This window comes from Maylandia zebra, linkage group LG14, assembly GCF_041146795.1.
Source record: "Maylandia zebra isolate NMK-2024a linkage group LG14, Mzebra_GT3a, whole genome shotgun sequence".
NCBI classification, from domain to species: domain Eukaryota; kingdom Metazoa; phylum Chordata; class Actinopteri; order Cichliformes; family Cichlidae; genus Maylandia; species Maylandia zebra.
In genome coordinates, this window is record NC_135180.1 from 18,952,411 (window position 1) to 18,973,931 (window position 21,521).

Below are 21,521 nucleotides of genomic sequence, written 5' to 3' on the forward strand. Positions count from 1 at the left end.
AAATATATCGATATTTTTTAAAAACTCGATATATCGCCCAGCTCTAATAGGCACACCACATATGGCCTTTTGACAGCAGAGTTAAACAGCAGACCAACAGGCTAGATATCCTACAGATAAATGCTGTCCAGACCATTTGAGGTGACTCGAGATTAAGCATTTTTTTTAAAGTCTGAACATATGTAACTGACACATAACAACTGTGGTGCAAAACGTTTTTTTTGTTTGGTTTTTTTTTTATAAATAGACCTTAGTAGATACTTACCAGCTGCAGGTACAGGTTAGTATTTGGTAGAAAATATTAAGGTTATTGCAGGTGTGCAACAGTCACTTTTAGGCCTGCACAATAAATCGAAAATTTATTGTCATTGCGATATCAGCCTGTGTGATGGGCCCATCGCAAAAGATGGCGTAAACTGCGATAATTGGGTACCTTAAAATGTTTACACACGTGCTTTAAAGAATTTACCAATAAAAGAAACCACTTTACCCATTTGATCAGTCGTATAGAGCCCTTCACGGCATTAACCAATCACATGGATTAGAGGTGGGGAGCTGTAATGGCTGAGAGTGAGACACATGACGAGAACGCTACTGACTATGAACTCATGGCTAAAAAACAAAATAGTACCTCGCTTATCTGGAGGTACTTTGGATTTGATAAAGACGACATTCTACAAACACAGGTACTCTGCAAAACTTGCCGAACACTCGTGGCAACCACCAGAGGAAACACGACTAATCTCCACCATCATCTTCAATACAAAGACAGGGCTAGACAAACAAAGGTTGCTAATGTTAAGACAAAGAGCACAGCAGTCCAACAGCCGTCTCTATCAGATTTTTCAAGTGGAACTCCTTATGAGAAAACGTCGAAGCGGTATAAAGAAATAACAGAGGCCATTACACATTTTTTTTGGCTAAAGACATGATGCCTATAAATACACTTCACAGAGAGGGCTTCACCAGTCTGATACATAAGATGGACCAGAGATACCGCATCCCCTCACGAAACTACTTTTCCCATGTCGCCATTCCACAAATGTACGAAACATGCCGCAAGACCGTCATGTTTGAACTGAGCCAAGCTGAAAACTACGCAAGCACTACAGTAAAGTTTACTCTCCAGTTTTGACTTGCATCATTACTACTTGGTGAGTGGTAAAATGATGAACAACTGCATTGAAATAATTTGCAGTATAATTTATATTATGTTTATTTAAAACTAATTATAGAGACCAGGAAGGATGTCTTTCAGAATTCAAGCCTCAGAAATTTTTTTTTATGGGGGTAATGTTTCAATGTTAAAGTCAAAGGAGCTTGCAAAGAAAAGCGTTTGGACTTCTTTAAGTTACTTGAAGACGTTTCACCTCTCATCCGAGAAGCTTCTTCAGTTCTAAGGTCAAATGGTGGGGAGTCCCAGATTTAAACCTAGTGGGAGTATCCCCCCGCAGAGGGACAAAAGGACCTCCTGATGTACAGTGCAGCGAGGAATGCCCAGACCTCTACATTGGAGAGACCAAACAGCCACTTCACAAGCGCATGGCACAACATAGAAGAGCCACCTCCACAGGACAAGACTCAGCAGTCCATCTGCATCTTAAGGATAAAGGACACTCTTTCGAGGATGCCAATGTTCACATTTTGGACAGAGGACAGATGGTTTGAAAGAGGAGTGAAAGAAGCCATTTACGTCCACTGTGAGCTACCATCTTTGAACAGAGGCGGGGGTTTACGACACCAACTGTCTGCCATCTATAATCCAGTTTTGAGTTCCCTCCCCAGACACCTTAACGCCCACTCACATCCTGGGCCATCTGACCTCAGGAATTCGCATGATAAGGTGGGGCCAGGTTTCACAATGAGCTCACCCGAAACCCTGGCTGATTGGGACCCACACCCGTTTTCACACCTTGGCTCAGGCGATTAGAGGATCATCATGGGGTCCTTTTGTCCCTCTGCGGGGGGGATACTCCCACTAGGTTTAAATCTGGGACTCCCCACCATTTGACCTTAGAACTGAAGAAGCTTCTCGGATGAGAGGTGAAACAGCTTCAAGCAACTTAAAGAAGTCCAGACGCTTTTCTTTGCAAGCTCCTTTGACTACGATGACCTGGATGACTGAGAACCTTCACAGACACTTCAATGTTAAAGTGCACTTTGTTGTTACACTGCTAATACAGCCGCTTTCTTTAAATAAAACTGTTGCAGTAAAACGGAAATTGTGTATTCATTTTTTTGTTTTGCTATTTATTTTATCGCAAGTCATATCGTTATCGCAATATTGATCACAGTTATCGCACATCGCAGGTTTTCCTAATATCGTGAAGCCCTAGTCACTTTATGTATTGTTATTTCAAATTCTGTTTATGCAAAGCCCATAAGTTGCACCGCATGCAGCCGTCAGGTGTTAGAGTGGAAATCCTCTCAGGTTAATTTACTCCCAGCTGCATTAAATTGTGAGAAGATACTAGCAGCCTTATGAATATTGTCGAACCTTTTCTGTCATTAGAACCACACTGTGCTGCTAATCTGTAGAATATCCTGTTATTAGGGATATACAAGTTAATAGCCAACTTCCCTCAGAAGTACACTTTGTGGTCTATTGCAGTGTTTCACCTGACCTTGGGCTTACCTGAGTGTGTGGGGTTTTTTTTTTTTTTTTTTTTTTTTTTTTGGGGGGGTGTCTTTAGATCCTTTAACCTCCATTTATCACCGATTCAACACTTGCTGTCTGCTCTTTAATGCGTGACTGCAGTCTCACTGACCAATTAGTGTGGCTGTAGACTTCCAAGTTTTTTTCCCACTGCTGTTCAGCCCAACTGCCATTACTTTAATTTCCTAGTTGCTGTGAGAACTCATTAAAAGTCATATTATTTTAAAAAGTTAGACAGAAGCTGCTAATGAACACCTTTAAATAAACACTTACCACCCACTTTCTTTTAACCTCAGCGAAGGTGATGTTGCTAACCTTTTGCTCTTCAGCTTCAGCATGTACTGTTAATTTTAGTATTGTAATCATATCATCCATTTTAAGAGAGAGGAAAAAAGTCACTCTTGTGTGTTGATATTTTATTCGAAGCATGTTGCAGTCAATATTACTCTTTACTGTAGCGCAGGTCTTCGAAATGTCTAATGCTAACCAGGGTAACAATCTCCATAAATGAATACTGCTGTTCAACAGTCTAGGTGCTTTAGATGTGAAAATCATTCCTATTTTATGTTAGGATTTCACTCAATCTAGGAATACAGACCCATGAGGTGTTTGAGTGATGAGATGTTTCAGGAAAAGCGAATAGAAGAGGAGAAAGGCAGTGCGGAGAAAAGGGGAGATGCTGTCCCAAAGTGAATTGTACTGTCCTAGATCTAAAATAGCCCAGAGCTGTTTGGAGCTCATCACTCCAGGGCAGGTCTGATTGTGTAGAAAAAATGGGGGTGTCATCAGCCATTCAATCACACTGCCTTTCAATGCTGCAGCATGATGGATTTGTTTCTTGGACTTGATTATAGATATCAGTTCTCATTGCGAAAGCTTGCACTCTGTAATACATGTACATAATCAGACACTGGGTATCTCTTTTACCTCAGAATTCAGATTTTACTCCTGAATCTGTGTTTCAGTGGTGGTAGCTGGGGAAAAAGGGCTTCTCTTCCTTAGCAAGTTGGTGCAATTCATGCACCACTAGCAGCACAATCACAGATAGATGCCGGTCAGTTCTCTCTGTGTGGCTTATTTAGTGAGTCAGAAATGCACAACAGTGGCACTACAGTGTAGATGTTGTACAATTTTACTACTGTTTATGTTTACTGATCCAATCTTGGATTGTAAAGTCGGGGTTGGTGGCGTTTCTCCAACTTTCTCAGAGGGAAATCCAACTTGAGGGGGTGTTCCATCTTAAAAAGTCAGATTCTGATATTGGGATTTCCAACTTCCCATTTCAGATGGAATGCAGCTTTAAAACACTATCATTCAACTGAACGTCTCCAGAATGAAGAGGCTAACAAACGGAAAGTGGCTAAAGCTAAAACTAGCTAGAGGTCGGAGCCAGTCATAAGCCAGCAGCCTCTTCTTGGTATGAGCAGTGAAAAGAACCAAAGCAATTACAAGGAAAATTATGGCCCTGGAGGACCAGCCGCTCTCCATAATTGAAAATGGAGCCTTCAGAAATTTGATAAATTACCTCGGCTTAAAATACACAACACTGTGTAGCTGTTACTTTTTGGATGGCGTAGCCTGCAGAGCAGAGGAGCCTACCATTATGTTAGTGCTATTCACCCTCCATTAAGTACAATGTTTGACCCAAACATGCACGGGAAAAATAAATAGATAAAGAGTCATCGACTCTTTCCAATAGAAACAAGCACCTCCGCCAATGTGCCTGTATTACACACTGACGATGATGATGGATCGGTGTATCTGCTCTGCGCACACATTAACAAAGCGTACAGAAGTCCAGGCATGCAAACTCATGCGCGCCCAGATGCATCTGTGTTGCAAGTGTTAGATGAGATGCGACATGAAAATGTGGCTTGGCAGATTTAAAAAAAGAGCGTCATGAATTAGAAAAAGACTGGTAATAATAATTGAATTCCTCAATTGGGAAATTAAATATTTGCGAGCTGTCTGCTGTTGATCATTGACCGCTGACATCAAACCTTATTGGATCAAACCTAATTAATACAGATAAAGGTTTTGAATTTATACTGGAAAATAATGTAAGTACCTGACATTTGTTGTGTTCTATAAAGCTGTTGCGCTTTTTAAATACGTTAGTTAATTATTTGCACTTCATTTTTGAGTAGTTTTAGTGAAAAAAGATTGTGGGGCATTTTTAAAGTTGAATTATTTCTCTTATTATGAAAATAAAATTCTGAAGAAAATGTGATTTTTTATTTTTTTTTATTTTTTATTGTATATACTTTAGCTATAATTAATAGAAAGAAAATCTCAATCTGCAAAAACTCATTATCAGTGGGTCACCAGTTGAAATTGAAAGCGGCAAATAAAAAATGCCATCAATGCACTTTTTATGTTTGTTTTATTAAAATAAAAATTGTGTGCTATTTTTTTTAATGAACTACTAAAGTGGAAAGCTGGAATCATTCATCATTACTTCAGCTTTAAAATATGGAAGCTAAATTCAAATGCTACAGGACAAAATCTACAATTATAAAACCTAAACTGCTGCATTTTTAAAAAAGCAATTTACAAACCAAATTACACTCCTCAATTTATTGTCTTATGATTTTTCTTTGTTTCTTCATATGACCCCAGTGAAGCGCTTTCCTTCTCGAGGACTTCAGAAAAACAAAGCTGTTCAGTACTATTCTCTCCCATGCTGAAGTGTGATAACGCCCACCGGTTTTGATTTGTTGCTTAAAGAGTAGATGCCTGGTGAGGTATTATGTGGGAAGATGGAGTCGGCGTGGGGGTTGTGGCGTATTGTACATGTTCTCCAGGAATGGTATTTCTTTGTGTGTGTGCGAGTACATCAAAGAGCGGGAGAGGTTTTATTCTTTCACAATCTTTCCCTCCTCCCTCATTATAGCCTCTTCTGACTCCCCCAGGCTACAGGAGTCTCCCTTGATGGAGTGGAACCAACATTATTATTTTGAAACAAGCTCATATTTATATTGATGTCCACAAATGAGCTTGAGTGTCACACAGACGTTAAAAGATAGACGGACACAAATACCAGCTCTGTTAGCATGCAGGTTTGTAAGCTGCGTTTTGTGCTAAGGCCTTGAGGCTATAGCTTTTGAGTTCAGCTAAAATGAAGTCCCGCTAATAGAGTTTAAGCCTAACAAAGTCCTGAAAAATTACCCAGGTTAAGCCAGGGAGTGGGAAGGTCTCCTTTAATAATGTCAGTCAGTCGTCAGTAAATCCTTGCTCTGTGTGTGTGTGTGTGTGCGTCTGTCCGTGTGTGTGTGTGTCTGTCCGTGTGTGTGTGCGTCTGTCCGTGTGTGTGTGCGTCTGTCCGTGTGTGTGTGCGTCTGTCCGTGTGTGTGTGTGTGTACACATAACCAAAAAACCCATTTCTATTGTGGTTTAATGTAAGGGTTGCAGTTTCTGTGTGTTTTCCCTAACTGGTCTGAACATGCTAACAATAAATGCATCGAGTAATACACAAAATATTATTTCCTGGGTTTATTTTATACATCTAATACCATGGTAGTTATATGAAACTTATTCAAAAACAATATTATTGAAACATCAACATTTTAAGCTAACAGGATAATAAAACAATGGACTCCTGCAGGAAACAGCTGTGCTTTTCACAAGGTTCAACAGAGGTTGCCGCCAGACAGAACAATGCCAAAGGACTGCCACTGCTACCATTTCTAAAACAACAAGGCAGATTGAAGTCATTTTTTAAAATAGTGTGCTTTATAAATGGAAACTACAAACAATCTCCAAGATATCCAATCCCTTGGATGCAAAAGTATTGCCTGGCCAACTTGGGTGGGATCATCACAGAGGAAGTTATTTTGCCTCCATTGCAGCTGGATGGTTTTAAAAAGACACTGCTCCTAAAGGATTGGTGCCTTTTTGCTGTAGACATGCTGTTCTCTAGTCAGAATCACTTCACCAGAGGCTATTATTCCTCTGTCTTTATCCTTGCTGGCCATAACACGACTTGGATTATCAGGAGTGCTGTTGCCACATCAGGTTAGCATTGACTGGTAGTTTCTCTTTTGTTTCAAGTAAGAAGTCCTGTATGTTTGTGGGTGAGGGTCTGGCATTGATGCTAACCAGGAAGCTGAAGCTTAACATATGAAAAAGACACTGGTGGTAAAATTTCACAATTGTGATAACATAATCTGAGGTAACTGTAAACGGAGCATGTTCAAGCCATTGTAAATTTAAATAAAATTAAGGCTTTAAAACACCTTTTCCATGCACGGTTGGGTAAATGATCCAGATTGAGGCTGCGACACTGTTTCATAATATCTGTTGCCCTCTCCATAGTCCACTTTACAGAGAAATCATCAAACAAAGTTGTCACAAAGCATGCCAGTATGTACAGAAGCTGGAGCCTGTACTGATTGTGTATTGAGGCCTGTCTACTGTTGTCAGATGAAGAACCATCAGATATGGAGCTGATGTAATTTTCTTACCCACTGAGGGGGCCTTGTGAGTATAATATTCATTAGATGTCTCAGCCGAGCAGTGCCTCATCTCCTCTGGCTCCTCTGCTGCAGGATTAAAAAAAAACAAAAACTATTAAAACACCTACCAGAACCATATTTGAAACTTAAAATGACTCAATGTGCAATAAAGCATGCTTCCACGATTGCAGGGATTGAAATCAGTTTTCAAATTTTAACACTGCCCAGTGAAGTCACCTACAACACTCACCTACTAAACGGCATCTGTTGGTTTCTGTCATCTTTCAGTGCAAATCCAATTTTCTGATAATGTTTTTCATCATTGCAATGTCACAGTCAGGTAGAAGGGGAAAAAATTGAGTGGGGCGGTTATAGAGCCAAACGTGGTAACATGGTCATTGGTTTGATTGTCACAACCTACAGGAAAGTGTAATAGCTGTCAACAGATAAGTGAAAATGCTATCATCACAAGTGCAGTTTTATCATTGCTGTCAGAGCAGCAGTCTTTTGATTGATGGAGAGATGTTACACTGCAGCAAGCCCCCGTGTCTTCAGTCAGATGTGTTTGGATCAAGGAGAGAAGAGCGAAAAGACAGTTAAATCCATTTTTACAAAAAGGCTCAGCTAGAGCTGGGCGATAGAACAATAACGATATGTATCGCGATATAACTTTTACTCGATAGAGAAATTAAGCTACCGCGATAGACCTCGCCGCTCTTGTCCTCAAAAAAAAAAAAAAAAAAAAAAGGTCAGCCAATCCAAATTAAGTAGCGCAGAGCCGAACCAATCACAGCCGCAGCGTCTCGTCGCGTGACTTGTTACATACAGCACAAGTGCCAAGCCGCACATGTGTATTTGTTTGGGAAGCAGCCAGCCACCGTACCGCCCGGGTAATGGAGGAAATGAGTGTGCCGACTAGAAAAATCAACCGAGCGTGACCGAAGAGAAAACAGATGATGGTTCCAATGCCGGAGAGATTGTCGAACGGAAGAGCCAAAGAAGTTCCGTAGTGTGAAGGTATTTCGGCTATTTCAAGTCTGACAAAAAACAGAGTAGCGTGCACTGTAAATTGTGCCGAAAGCAAGTCTGGAAATACAATAAACTGGTGCATGCGTCACACTGTGCGCCACGTTATTGTTTCGGTGAAATGAATTTCTACAATACTGTTACAGTTAATTCTACTCTCTGCAGTGTTTAAATGCTTACATATACACACAGTTACTGTCCGTCCACACATACGACTCGGTTCTGCTTCTATGCCCCAGCTTTGTTTACTTTTTCCCACCGAGGCTTCTAGACTTCTGATTGGCCAACATTTCTGCACGGTTAGGAATCTAGCGCCACCTGCTGCTTTGGCATGTTCATAGCAGCGTTTTCCTTCATTTCTGCCTTTATGTGTGGACGGGATTATTTTTTAAAACGAAAACGGAAAATCTCCGTTTTCAAAAATACCCGTGTACGTGTGGACGTAGCCTCAGTCTCTGACTGGAAGCGCTAATTCGTCATTCGGCTTTTGTCAGACTAAAGTAACTGTTAACACTGTTTGAAAAGCTCAGCTATACAACAAGGAGAGATTGAGAATTTCCTTTTAGTTCTCAGTTTATTTGATATTGACAAAAGTTAGTCAGTTTTGTCTGTTCTTCTGTAAAACAAACTAAGATTTATTTTTAGAATTAATATTTTGTTTCTAAGTGGAATTGACAATTTAGTCGTCTGTTTCGTTTGTTCTATTTTGAAACTTAAACGCTTTAGCGGCTGCCTTTTGTGTAGTTTGCAATATTTGCCTTTATTTATCTGAAAAAGTCTCATGTTCCTTAAGTACATCTACCCTGTTGAACTTATTATGGGAAATAAATATTTAAATAAAAACAAGCTGCTGATTAGAGCTGGGCGATATGAGATTTTTTCATATCACGATATGTTTTTTTCATTTCAGGCGATAACGATATCTATCACGATATAAGCCAAATAACTATATTTGTAAGATTTAAATGTGCCGTTGCTCACAAGTAAAATGTGAAATAATCAGCAGCTTGTTTTTATTTAAATATTCCATCCATCCATCCATCTTCATCCGCTTTGTCCGGGGCCGGGTCGCGGGGGCAGCAGCCTAAGCAAAGAGGCCCAGACCTCCCTCTCCCCAGCCACCTCCTCCAGCTTATCCGGGGGAATACCAAGGCGTTCCCAGGCCAGCCGAGAGATATAATCTCTCCAGCGTGTCCTGGGTCTGCCCCGGGGCCTCCTCCCGGTGGGACATGCCTGGAACACCTCACCCAGGAGGCGCCCAGGGGGCATCCTTGTCAGATGCCCGAACCACCTCAGCTGGCTCCTTTCGATGTGGAGCAGCAGCTGCTCTACTCTGAGCCCCTCCCGGATGGCCGAACTTCTCACCCTATCTCTAAGGGAGAGGCCAGCCACCCTTCGGAGGAAGCTCATTTCTGCCGCTTGTATCCGCGATCTCGTTCTTTCGGTCACTACCCACAGCCTCGGGCACCCTCCCCGGGCCTGGCTCCAGGGCGGGGCCCCGGTAACCCTATCCCGGGCAGGGTAAACTGTTCCCTCGGTTTCCTTTTCATAAGGGTCTTATGAATCGCTCTTTGTCTGGTCCCTCACCCATATTTAAATATTTATTTCCCATAATAAGTTCAACAGGGTAGACGTACTTAAGGAACATGAGACTTTTTCAGATAAATAAAGACAAATATTGCAAACTACACAAAAGGCAGCCACTAAAGCGTTTAAGTTTCAAAATAGAACAAACGAAACAGACGACTAAATTGTCAGTTCCACTTAGAAACAAAATATTAATTCTAAAAATAAATCTTAGTTTGTTTTACAGAAGAACAGACAAAACTAACTTTTGTCAATATCAAATAAACTGAGAACTAAAAGGAAATTCTCAATCTCTCCTTGTTGTATAGCTGAGCTTTTCAAACAGTTTTAACAGTTACTTTAGTCTGACAAAAGCCGAATGACGAATTAGCGCTTCCAGTCAGAGACTGAGGCTACGTCCACACGTACACGGGTATTTTTGAAAACGGAGATTTTCCGTTTTCGTTTTAAAAAATAATCCCGTCCACACATAAAGGCAGAAATGAAGGAAAACGCTGCTATGAACATGCCAAAGCAGCAGGTGGCGCTAGATTCCTAAGCGTGCCGAAATGTTGGCCAATCAGAAGTCTAGAAGCCTCGGTGGGAAAAAGTAAACAAAGCTGGGGCATAGAAGCAGAACCGAGTCGTTTGTGTGGACGGACAGTAACTGTGTGTATATGTAAGCATTTAAACACTGCAGAGAGTAGAATTAACAAGTCACGCGACGTGACGCTGCGGCTGTGATTGGTTTGGCTCTGCGCTACTTAATTTGGATTGGCTGACTTTTTTTTTTTTTTTTTTTTTTTTGAGGACAAGAGCGGCGAGGTCTATCGCGGTAGCTTAATTTCTCTATCGAGTAAAAGTTATATCGCGATACATATCGTTATCGTTCTATCGCCCAGCTCTACTGCTGATTATTTCACATTTTACTTGTGAGCAACGGCATATTTAAATCTTACAAATATAGTTATTTGGCTTATATCGTGATAGATATCGTTATCGCCTGAAATGAAAAAAACATATCGTGATATGAAAAAATCTTATATCGCCCAGCTCTAGGCTCAGCAAACAGAAGAAAATAGTCTGCAGTGCATCAGCATGGAGTTTAATGCAGGCAGTAAAAAGAAAAGCCACTTTGAATCCAGATTTGTCCTTTTCAAACAGCAGTTGTGACCCGTTAGTCATTCATGACTACAGTTAACATACTGGGCTAGGAGAGCATCTCAAGGGGGGGAATCACAACACTCGACGATGTCCATGGTTTTCATACTTCACGTAGGTATCACTGCAAACTAGGGCTGCTCAATTAATCGAATTTTAATCACGATTACGATCTGGGCTTTCAACGATCATTAAAAATGACGGAGCCGATTATTAGCCCCTCCTTCATTTATCCGCGACACCTTAAAGGCCGGTCCGTGAAAATATTGTCGGGCATAAACCGGTCCGTGGCGCAAAAAAGGGTGGAGACCGCTGATTAAGAGGACCCGAGGGAAGCTCGGAAAGCTAAGCAGAAGTTATTTGGAGAGGAGAGTGTGACTGCTGTTGGTTGAAAAGAGAGGTTAAAAAAACTTCAGTGGTGTTGCACACTATTTTATATTATTTTTTTTAAAGTCATTGTTAACCCTTTAAAGCCGGTCAGAGCAGCACGCTCCGTTTTGTGTAACTATTTTTAAATCCCTGTAGAACCGGAACCGTGGAAGCAGCGCAATAATTTGTTTTGCATATGAAACCGGAGGAGTTGTACTTACATCTGATGCCATCAGCTTGTCCTCGGTCACGGTTTCCTTCCACATAAAGCTTTGCAAAAATTGCATAAAAAGCGCTTGCAGGAACAAAAACATAATATTCCAGAAACACGCTTTGCCGATCTGATCAGCTGTTCGTTACACTTCCCACAGTTAAACAGATGTCAGCGTGAACTGTCACATGTCCGCCATTTCCTGCCCGAAACCGGAAGTGACGTCATTTTCGCGGAAATTGTAGTTTTTTTTACTTGTAGGCCTTAAAAACCTATACTGGTCATGTTTGACTTTTCTGAATAGTTTCTGGGATGCTTAGAACTCGAATTGCACTGCTGGAAATATTTTATTTTGATGCACATGCTGTTTTCTTTGCAAATTTGCATCATAGGATTGTTTTTTCGTTTTTCCTGCAGTATATAAAAATTGGTGTATCTCCAAAATAAAACTATGAAGACACTCAAAATAAATTTCCTGTTGTTGTAAACTATTTTTTGCAACTTTTTTGTATTTAAAGTTTTGAAGGATAAGCCTCTTAAATTTCTCCAAGTAGAAATATATATATATATATATATGAAAACAAAAATGATTTTCAAATTTTTTTGTAGTTTATTGCACTTTTTTGCAATTAATGTAGTTACTATGGACTTAATGCATACATATTATTAAAATATGGGCTATAACAGTTGCATAGCAAATTGAAATGCTCCCACAAATGGCACTACAACATGTAAAAATATAATATAAGCTCTGGCGGACTTGGTTCTATAGTAGGTCTTAAAGGGTTAAATAAATATCGTCAAATAATCGAGATCTCAATTTCAGTGAAAATAATCGTGATTATCATTTTTGCCATAATCGAGCAGCCCTACTGCAAACTATTTTCATTCACCGATTAAAAGCAGTTTTTTTGTTTGTTTGTTTTTTAAGAGTATGTTTTCTCAATTAATTTTGAGCTTCTAAAAATGTGAGACTGTGCATAAAAATGTTTGTAATTCCTAAAGATTTTGGCCTTAACTTACGTTGAAGCTGAAAATCTGCACTGTGATCCAGTATTGATTGTTTGATTTAAAATCAAAGATAAATTACAAAAACAAACAAACAAAAAAGCCTCTGTTCAAAAAACAAAAAATACTTACTATCTGATCCTATCTGATTGTAATAACTGGGCTCCAGTTTCTAAAAGTTAAGACATTTCATTGATATGTAGTACTCTGCAATATCAGCTCGGTTTTGACTCCCTGAATGTTTATTGAAAAATATGAATTCTTCTGAATCAGATTGATGCTTTCTGACAAATTTGTACACAAAACGTGTCATGGTGCAAAAAACAACCGTGGCACAGAAATAGAATATATGGTATACATTTTTACCGCATATAAATACACGGTGTACACATATGGTGAGAATATTTTCTTTTGGCCAAGGATGGTAAGAATTAATGCTGTCATTATTAGTCTGACTCCAATATTTATCACATCTAAGTGTATTTCCCATAATGATTTGCTGTTCTTAAACCCGAACCTGCCTACAGCACTTACTTTTTGTTAGTCTGTAAGCAAGTAAGGATATCTATATTATTGCTAATATATATTGTAATATATCTATATCACTAAAGCACTTCTGGATGGATGCAAACTGCATTTCGTTGCCCTGTACCTGTGCATGTGCAATGACAATAAAGTTGAATTCTATTCTATTCTATTCTATGTGTTTTTGACCTTTCTGAAGTATATAAATGCATGGATATGTTTAGACTTGTATCTGCCCTTTTACAGCTTGTTCTAGAAATAAAAGCAATGTCTCTCTTTCAGTCTCCCTCTGTATAGCGAGCACACTCTGTTTAATGGTCTTCTACCATAATGCAGTGCCGAACAGAAGGTCTTCTGGTTAGAAAGGGGCTTTTTAGGAGTAGAGACCTCATCACCTCCCCCCGAAAACAAATGGAGGCATGGTTGGACACTCCTACTCACCACATGCATTTCTGCAGTCCTCTGTTTCTTGTGCACACCCTCATTATGATGCATTGTCCAGCCGCTCTTGTTCTCCCGTTTTAACTTTTCATCACCTTTTTCTGCATTCACATGGGTGCAGTGAAACAGATGAACACACCCGTTTCTCACTCCTCTATTCATTCAGAGCTGTAATTGTGTACGTGTGTGTTTTGAGGACAGGCCCCTCAGGGATGGTTTGTCTATGTGTTAATATATAAAAGGTTTTTACCTTTATATAGTATTACTGATTAATACTCTTACATGGCCTGCTGTACCTTTTCATTTGATTTTAGTTTTTTTCATTAAAAGGCCTGTTAACCCAAATATTGAGAACTTGAACAAAACTGGCTTGTTTGTGATTTCTTCTTTTAATTAAGAATTTTTTTGAGGAAAGACATTGGTTTTTTTTGTGCTTTGGTAGCAATCTGTTGTGTTCAATCATATGAATTGTCCTTAATTTAACCTTGATGCACGTTTTTATCTTGGACTATAATTTGTGACAATTTTTCAGTTTCCTTTTTACTTCTGTTGATTCACACATTGAAATTCGTAGCATTACTTTAATATATTTTTAGCATCTTAACAGGATACAAAATGGGAGAATGTTAGGTAAAATGATCACACACTACTTCAGTAATGTTGATGTCCGGGCTCTCCAGAGGCCCATACATGACTGACAATGTTCTATCTTGTGTGTTTTTCTATCCAGGTTTGTTTTCACTGCGTTGGCAGTGTGTTTGGGATCTTTGCCATGCTGCAAAATTAAGCTTTTTTTCCCTTGTGGGTCAAAATCTGATGATACTTTTCTGTGTTGATAATTGGATCAATTTTAACAAGAAATGCAGCTCCACACCACGACATGGCTTTCACCGTTTTTTTACAGATGGATGTAGAGAGTTAATACCTGTCTCCTGACCTCCTCCGTAGACACTGATTATGGTTTTGATTCATCACTGCATTCCCTTCCTAGAGAATGGCTGCTTGACAGCTGCCCGATGCATCTCCTGTATCATATAAGTCCTGCATCAGGTCTTATACGATGCTGGATACATGTATATGACTTTAAGATATTGTTCATCGGCTGTAGATAATTCTTTAGCTGCTCCTCCCATTTTTCCATTTTTCTCAGTATTTTCTAATAGCTCTTTAGGAATCATGTTGTTGGTGAAAAAATGCCGTCTTGGGCTGTGTTATCTTTGTTTTGTTTTTTTCATAAGTTCAACCAAAGAAATGGGAACAAAGGAAGTGTTTTACTGGCAGGCTAGTAACAAAGTGCCTCAAGATAGAATTTTAGAAGTGATTTGTTGCTAAGTTGTCTGTGTGTAAACGCATTGCTTCATCCCTCGAGTTACAGTACTTTAGTGTAACCGGGTTTGCACGTATCTCTGTACACGTAATTCTGCTACAATCAAAGTGTTGTTTTGCATGCAGAGGTACTGATTAACTGAGGTAGAGAAGGCTAATGATAAATTAAACAACGAAGTGCAGTGAAGAGAAAAAGGAAGGTGCCAGTAGGTTAATCAATTCCCCTGACACATTCTTTAGCTATGAGACATGAGTTTCAGTAATGAAGCACGGCTTGCATATCACCACTTTTGTTGTCTTGCACACCCACAGACACACAGGTTCATGTTATTTTTTTGGGGGGGGGAGGATGAGCATGTATTTTTAAAGGGGATTCGCACACAAAACAACTGAAAAGCAACCTCACCCACGTGTTTTGTGCTTGCATTTATTTGTCTGCGTTTTGGGGTGTTTTGACGTCAGTGCTATTTTACAAAGCACCGGCATGCTTCCTTGGCTAATCTGAAGTGTCACTTGGTGCCGTTTGGCATCACCATGTTACAGCGTATGCCCAGCTCTTATGACACCAACGCAATAATCGTGTAAAGGGTTTGTGTTTTGTCAGTTGTTAACTGTCCATGAAGCAGAAGCTCAGGATGGAACAGTGCAAACTGAAGTCGCACACGTAATACATTTTGATAGGTTTTTTTATACGGCGACTGGGTGAGGGATGTGCCGTGTTTAGAGGGATCACCACGTAACATCCAACACACTGTTTTATGGGCCCGCACTCAAAACCACAATGCACCACTCTGATCCCTGCCATCACATGCCAAGTCCGAAATTTCAAAGAGAAGGGGGGTTAAAATCAACACAAGCTACACATGAACTCATATAACACACAGCCCGCGCACACCTTTCCTCTCTTCAGTTATTGCTCAGCCGTTTCACTCTGTGTTTGTGCAGCTCTCTTATAATTCTGGATCACGCTTACTCTTGGCTCGGTGCAAAACTCAGCTTGGTACCCCCCCCACCCCACCCCAGTACCGTTGTGTTGCTTTTCCACTTGCACCTTTCACTGGATGTGCTGTGCTTTTCCATTGGCTGTGTTGATGTTGAGCTTTGCTTCTTGTACTTGTCGTTCTGAACAGGACATCACATATGTACATGCAAGTCCATATTCATTTTTCACTCTCCTTTGGGACACGCATTGTAAAGTTTATGCAAATTTCCACAATTTCTTTTTGTACATGTACAATGACAATAAAGGGCTATTCTATTCTATTAACACCCATATTAATAATCTCCAAGCACCTCTGGAAACTGCTTCACTTGCACACACCTTAAAACTGAGAGAAGTTATCACACATCCTTTTTTTAATCCATGCTGTATCGAGCACATTAAAGACACAATGTTAACACAAACACTCACTCAGACATGGTCCTGATCACTGTCTCCCTTGCTGCTATCACTAACCATTTGCTGTTGCACTGGTGCTTGCTTTTTTCTTTATTATTATTTTGCTGTTTTTCTTTTAATTAATTTTTTTCCCTTGTGTTCATTGTAATCATGACCTCTCGCTGTTTTAATTTCAGATTTGCATATCCACTTCCACTCCTTCCTCATTTGCATACAGCAAGAATGGCGAGCGGGCATCCCACAGACAAATTCAGTTTCATGTATCAACCAGACACGCACAAGAGGTACGGGGCACGCATGCACACACACTTACATGCGCACACACACACGAAATTTCGTAGGCCTGTATTCACAATGAGCAGGTAAGTGGAAATGAAGAGCGTGCACTTGAAGTCTTCTACGGTGTGGAGAAGGATGCCTTATGGGTCATTATCTGGCACCTTCAGCCCGACCATTTTCCCCAATCTGAATTGATTACTGGCCCCGTGTCTGAAAAACCCAGAAGGTAGCGCCTTGTTGGTGCAGTGGTGGGAAAATAAGGCAGGTAGCAGCATTGAACCAAAGCGTTCTTTTTCAATTGATCCAAGCATTCTTGTGCCTTTGAGTCAGAACTTGTGCATTTTTCTTTTAAATCCAAGCAGTCTGTGTTTTTAAGTCCATACTTATATTGAGCCTGCTTTGAGGTTGGGGAGTCGCAGGGCTTGATTTTGTTGCATGCCAGCAAAATCCTTCAGCTGGATGCCGCTTTAAGAATCTGACTCTGGGATTATGCGTGTGGTGAGTGTGCTTGATAATGGTAACAATTTTCTTTCCAGTTTACATGGCTTATGTCTCTTTTCCCCTCCATTTTCCCCTCCTTGTCTTTTCTTAACTCTCTCTCTTCTGTTTTCCACTTTTTCTGTTTCTTTCTCTCTCCTAGTAAGAACAGGTTATCTTCAGCTATGAATCCAGTCTACAGCCCTGTCCAGCCTGGAACTCCATATGGAAACCCCAAGAATATGGCCTTCACAGGTAAGATGGCAGACCTGTACGTCTGTGGACGTCTTCAATACTGAATACCGAGGTTTAAGCCAGTTGAGATATGCCTAACAGAGTTCTGATAGGACAGAAATGCTAATATGACATTGTATTCAAGTTTGTGCAAAAAAACATTGTTTCTATTAACATCCCTACCAGTGACTCCAGCAATCAATTATGCAGTACAGTAAAAAATCGAATTATATTCTCTCTTGTATATACACTTACTGGGCACTTTATAATAGAACTTGTTTAGCTGCTTTTTTTTTATTTTTTTATTTATTTTTTTTTACAATGACTACATGTCATTGTTAGGATAACCTGTTGAAGTTCAAACAAAGCATCACAATGGATGATTTAAGTAACTTTGAACATGGTGTGGTTGTTTGTGCAGTCTGAGTATTTCAGAAGCTGCTGATCTACTGGGATTTCCCCACACAACCATCTCTCACGTTTACAGAGAATAGACATTTGGCATCAACAAGACATGAACAGTGCCTCCACAGCCACCAAATCTCAGTCTTGTAGAGCATCTTTTGGGATGCGGTGTAACAGGATTGCATCATGGACGTGCAGCTGACAAAATTGCAGCAACTTTGTGATGCTGTCATATCCATATGGGTCAAAACCTGAATGTTTCGTTGTTGAATCTGTGCTACAAATGCAAAGGGAGCAAAGTGCACCTAATAAAGTGCCCAAGGAAGTGAGTTTGCAAGAAGAGATAAAAGGAAAGAGACAAAAATATAGGCCATTGTTAATCTTGGGCCTCAAAGGTTATAATAGTTATAAACAGAGGTGTGGACTCGAGTCACATGACTTGGACTCGAGTCAGACTCGAGTCATTAATTTTATGACTTTAGACTTGACTTGAAAAAATGTTCTAAGACTTGTGGCTTGACTTGGACTTTTACACCAATGACTTGGGACTTGAATTGGACTTGAACCGGTTTACTTGAAAAGACTTGATATTTTACCCCAAATATAAAATTTAACATGCATATTATATAGAGATTGAAAATGTGACGTCATTCACGGGTAGAACCGCAAAGGATTCTGGGAACTCGTGGCAAGCGGTACTAGCGCACGCAGGCTTTCAATTAAAATCAGTCACACAGCGATAAAAAGAAACACAAAAATGGCAAGAAGCTGTTGTATTATTAACTGCAATAGCCGGTCGCATGACAGCCACGGGAAGCCGACGGGTAAAGAGATCGGTTGTTATCGGATTACGTCGTTGAAGAGAAATTGTTCGAGCCATGTTTCCGAAGTAACAAAGAGGCGACGGATGGCCTGGATTGCAGCCATTCAAAGATCAAATATAACGTCCCAGAACACTCCAGCTCACAGGTTAGTCTGCTCCAAGCATTTCCACAAAGGTCAGTCTGCTGTTGTAGTTAATGCGTCATTTTTCTTAACATAATTGGTGATATAGGTTACAAGCAAGTCTGGCGCTGAACAGAAATTGTCGCGCTATGCTCCTGTGTTTATTGTGCATAAATAGTGAATTGTCCTGACACAATATTGCATTTCGCTTCTGTTATTATGGTACACTGACAAAAACATATACTTTTATTCACAGGATAAAACAGTTGTTTTGTATCACTGTCCAGTGCGATTACAGCATACAATATTATTGTCACTGCTACATTTCTGTGATGCTACCAGAAATTATTTCCACTACTAATTAATTACCATTGAGTTCAAAGGTCCTATTAATAAACGGTTAACGAATGTGTATTTATGACGACGATTTGTGAGACTGGTAAACTTATGATACGTACGATGGTCTTTACTTTCTACACGGTGCATTTCAAGGTCCTGCACCCATCCGTCGGTAAACTGTACCTGGGCTTGTTGCAGTGACCGGAAGTTACTAAACTTCATGAGTGTGTGCACTCACTCCAAGAACCGTATGATTATAAATGTGCATATAAATATGCTACGATGAGATAGCTGACTTCATCTAACTAGCAAATGTTGTCCAGGCTACGTTGGTGATGCAGTTTTTTTTAATATGTATGATATTTTTGTCATGCGATTTTAAAGCCGGTCCTACAACCGCATCCAAGAATAACATGCAGCTTATCTCAGAACTGTCGGTGAAAATTATTCTTGGAGCTAGGTTTAATTGAGCTGCATTTTAAAGAGGTGCAATTTCACAATTTGTGTATATTTTCTAAGTTCACTATTTTGTCATGTGTTGAGAAAAACACAGATTTAAAAATTACATGGTCTAATATTTACATTTAGCATAACTGCAACATGCTTTTTTTCGTTTTTTTTTTAAAGACTCGAAAGGACTTGAAATTCAAAGTTTCAGACTTGTGACTTGACTCGGACTTTTACACCAGTGACTTGAGACTCGACTCTGACTTGCCTGACATTACTTGAGACTTGACTTGAGACTTGAGGATAAAGACTTGAGACTCACTTGAGACTTGCAAAACAATGACTTGGTCCCACCTCTGGTTATAAAGTTATAGTATACTGAAGTGAAAGCTACTGATCTATATATATTTTTAAGATGGATTCAGTTAAAGGGGAAAATCCAACTTGTGGTGTTAAAGTTGGATCGTAGCATGCATGTTTAACTGGAGTGTAGCAACATCTGTTGTGTTAATGTGTCATCTGATTCAGGACTCTTTAATTGGTGCTTATGATGAACTGGCAAGAAGCTGTTTCTTTAATATAACACTGAATTGTAGTGTAAATGCAGATTTTGCCACTTTTTTTTTTTTTCCTTCAAAAAAGGTGAGAAATTTAAAAAAAAAAAAAAAGTTTATTTTAAATCTTCATGATTTCTGTTTGGTTTTGTTTTTTTCCTGACCAGAAACACATCCTCCAAATCTGAAATAAAAACAATGAAGATTGATGACTTACTATTTTCAGATTTTTCCGGAACCAATCTGTAAATTTTTGAGTGCTCATTATGCTATGCTTTATGCATGCGTGTGTCTGCTGTGTTGTTAAATTAAAAAGTATTCTTTGTATTAGCATGAACGAAATAAACACGGGATGTTGTGTGATCGTGATTAACATCTCGACCGTCTTATAACTGCGTTTATTGGAACTGTTACATCCGACCGTATCTCAACCTACAGCAGCCAAAGCTCGATATAGCGGAGGCTCACGGCTACAGAACAGATCTGCGAGACTGTCTGCCAATAATAGCAAAGAGTGAGGAGAGAACAGCACTTAGCTCGCTTACACTCCCTCTCTTCACTCTGTGCTGCTTTTCCCCCCCCCTTTTACTTCCATCGTCTTTGTCTCGCCCTGTCGAACCTGCACCTTTTTATAAGGAGAAGCTTTTTCGCAGGTCAGATTGACTTTTTGTTCGCTCGACACGTAATTTATGACGCACGGGAGGATGCGTGGTGCATGCGTGCGTGCATCCCTCGCACGTGTCTGCAGGCATTGCTAATGTTTCTGAATTTGTCTCTCCTCCCACACCATATTGGCAGGTGTGTCCCGTCTGCCAAATTGGTGTATGTAAGACGCATTCAGCCAACTGTGTTATTGGTGCAGACATTTTTTTAATGAGCACCATCTGTGCACATCCTGCTTCAAACCAAATACTCCCCTACCTGTGTGTCTGTGTGAATAAGTGAGCGGGTTGGGGAAAGGAGGGGGACTTCAGTTGTGCGTCCCCTCTGCTTGATGTTAAGGTTTCTAATATTTTCTGTCTCGCCTGTGGCGTCTTGCAGGCTATCCAGGGGGGTATCCTGCTACAGCTCCTACCTACACCAACCTGTACCAAACAGGCAGTCCTGGGTATCCACCAGGTAAGCTCTACCCTCCTCCCCATACACAAAGAGCTCATATTTAACAAGGTAATATCTTGGGAGAAATTGTCAGTTTAGAGTAATTTTCAGAGTTAATTAGGGGCTCTTTCTCTTTTTCTAAGAAGAATAAAGGATAATTGCACTACAAGGAACCATTGAAGTTTGTGTGCACGATGAATTCAGACAAATCATTATCATGCAGCTACAAGTATTAAGCTACTAGACTGTTTTCTTCTGCCTGCCTTTGCTGGGTTGATTTATTTGCCTGGTTCTGCCAGAGGTTTCTTCATGTTAAAAGGGTTTTTTTTCCTTCCCCCCTATGAGCGAGCAGTTAGTGAGAAGTTTGTTGGTTTTTACTCTGTATTATTCTAGGGTCTCACCTCATAATATAAAGCACCTCAAGGCGACTGTTATTGTGATTTGGTGCTATATAAATGAAAATGAATTGAATTGAATACAAGATTAGAATAGTTAAAACATGAGAAACGATTTATATTAAGGCAAAGCAACGCAGAATGGAAAATAGACAAATGCTTTTACAAATAATTTCTGTCATGCTTCATTTGGCTCCCGAGTAAGT

General features: G+C 40.0%; 1 protein-coding gene across 2 annotated transcripts in view; it reads left to right on the top strand.

Moving 5' to 3' along the window:
* fam168a (family with sequence similarity 168 member A) overlaps positions 1–21,521 on the top strand; it is a 44,871-nt gene that overhangs the window by 11,700 nt on the left and 11,650 nt on the right. The window contains exons 2-4 of one of the 2 annotated variants that reach the window (XM_004543856.6): positions 16,319–16,426; positions 17,062–17,153; positions 20,864–20,941. In XM_004543856.6, coding sequence (XP_004543913.1) covers positions 16,365–16,426; positions 17,062–17,153; positions 20,864–20,941 — 232 coding nt within the window. In that variant the 5' untranslated portion in view covers positions 16,319–16,364. The remainder of the gene's footprint in view (positions 1–16,318; positions 16,427–17,061; positions 17,154–20,863; positions 20,942–21,521) is intronic. The other variant, XM_004543858.6, reaches the window with a different exon arrangement.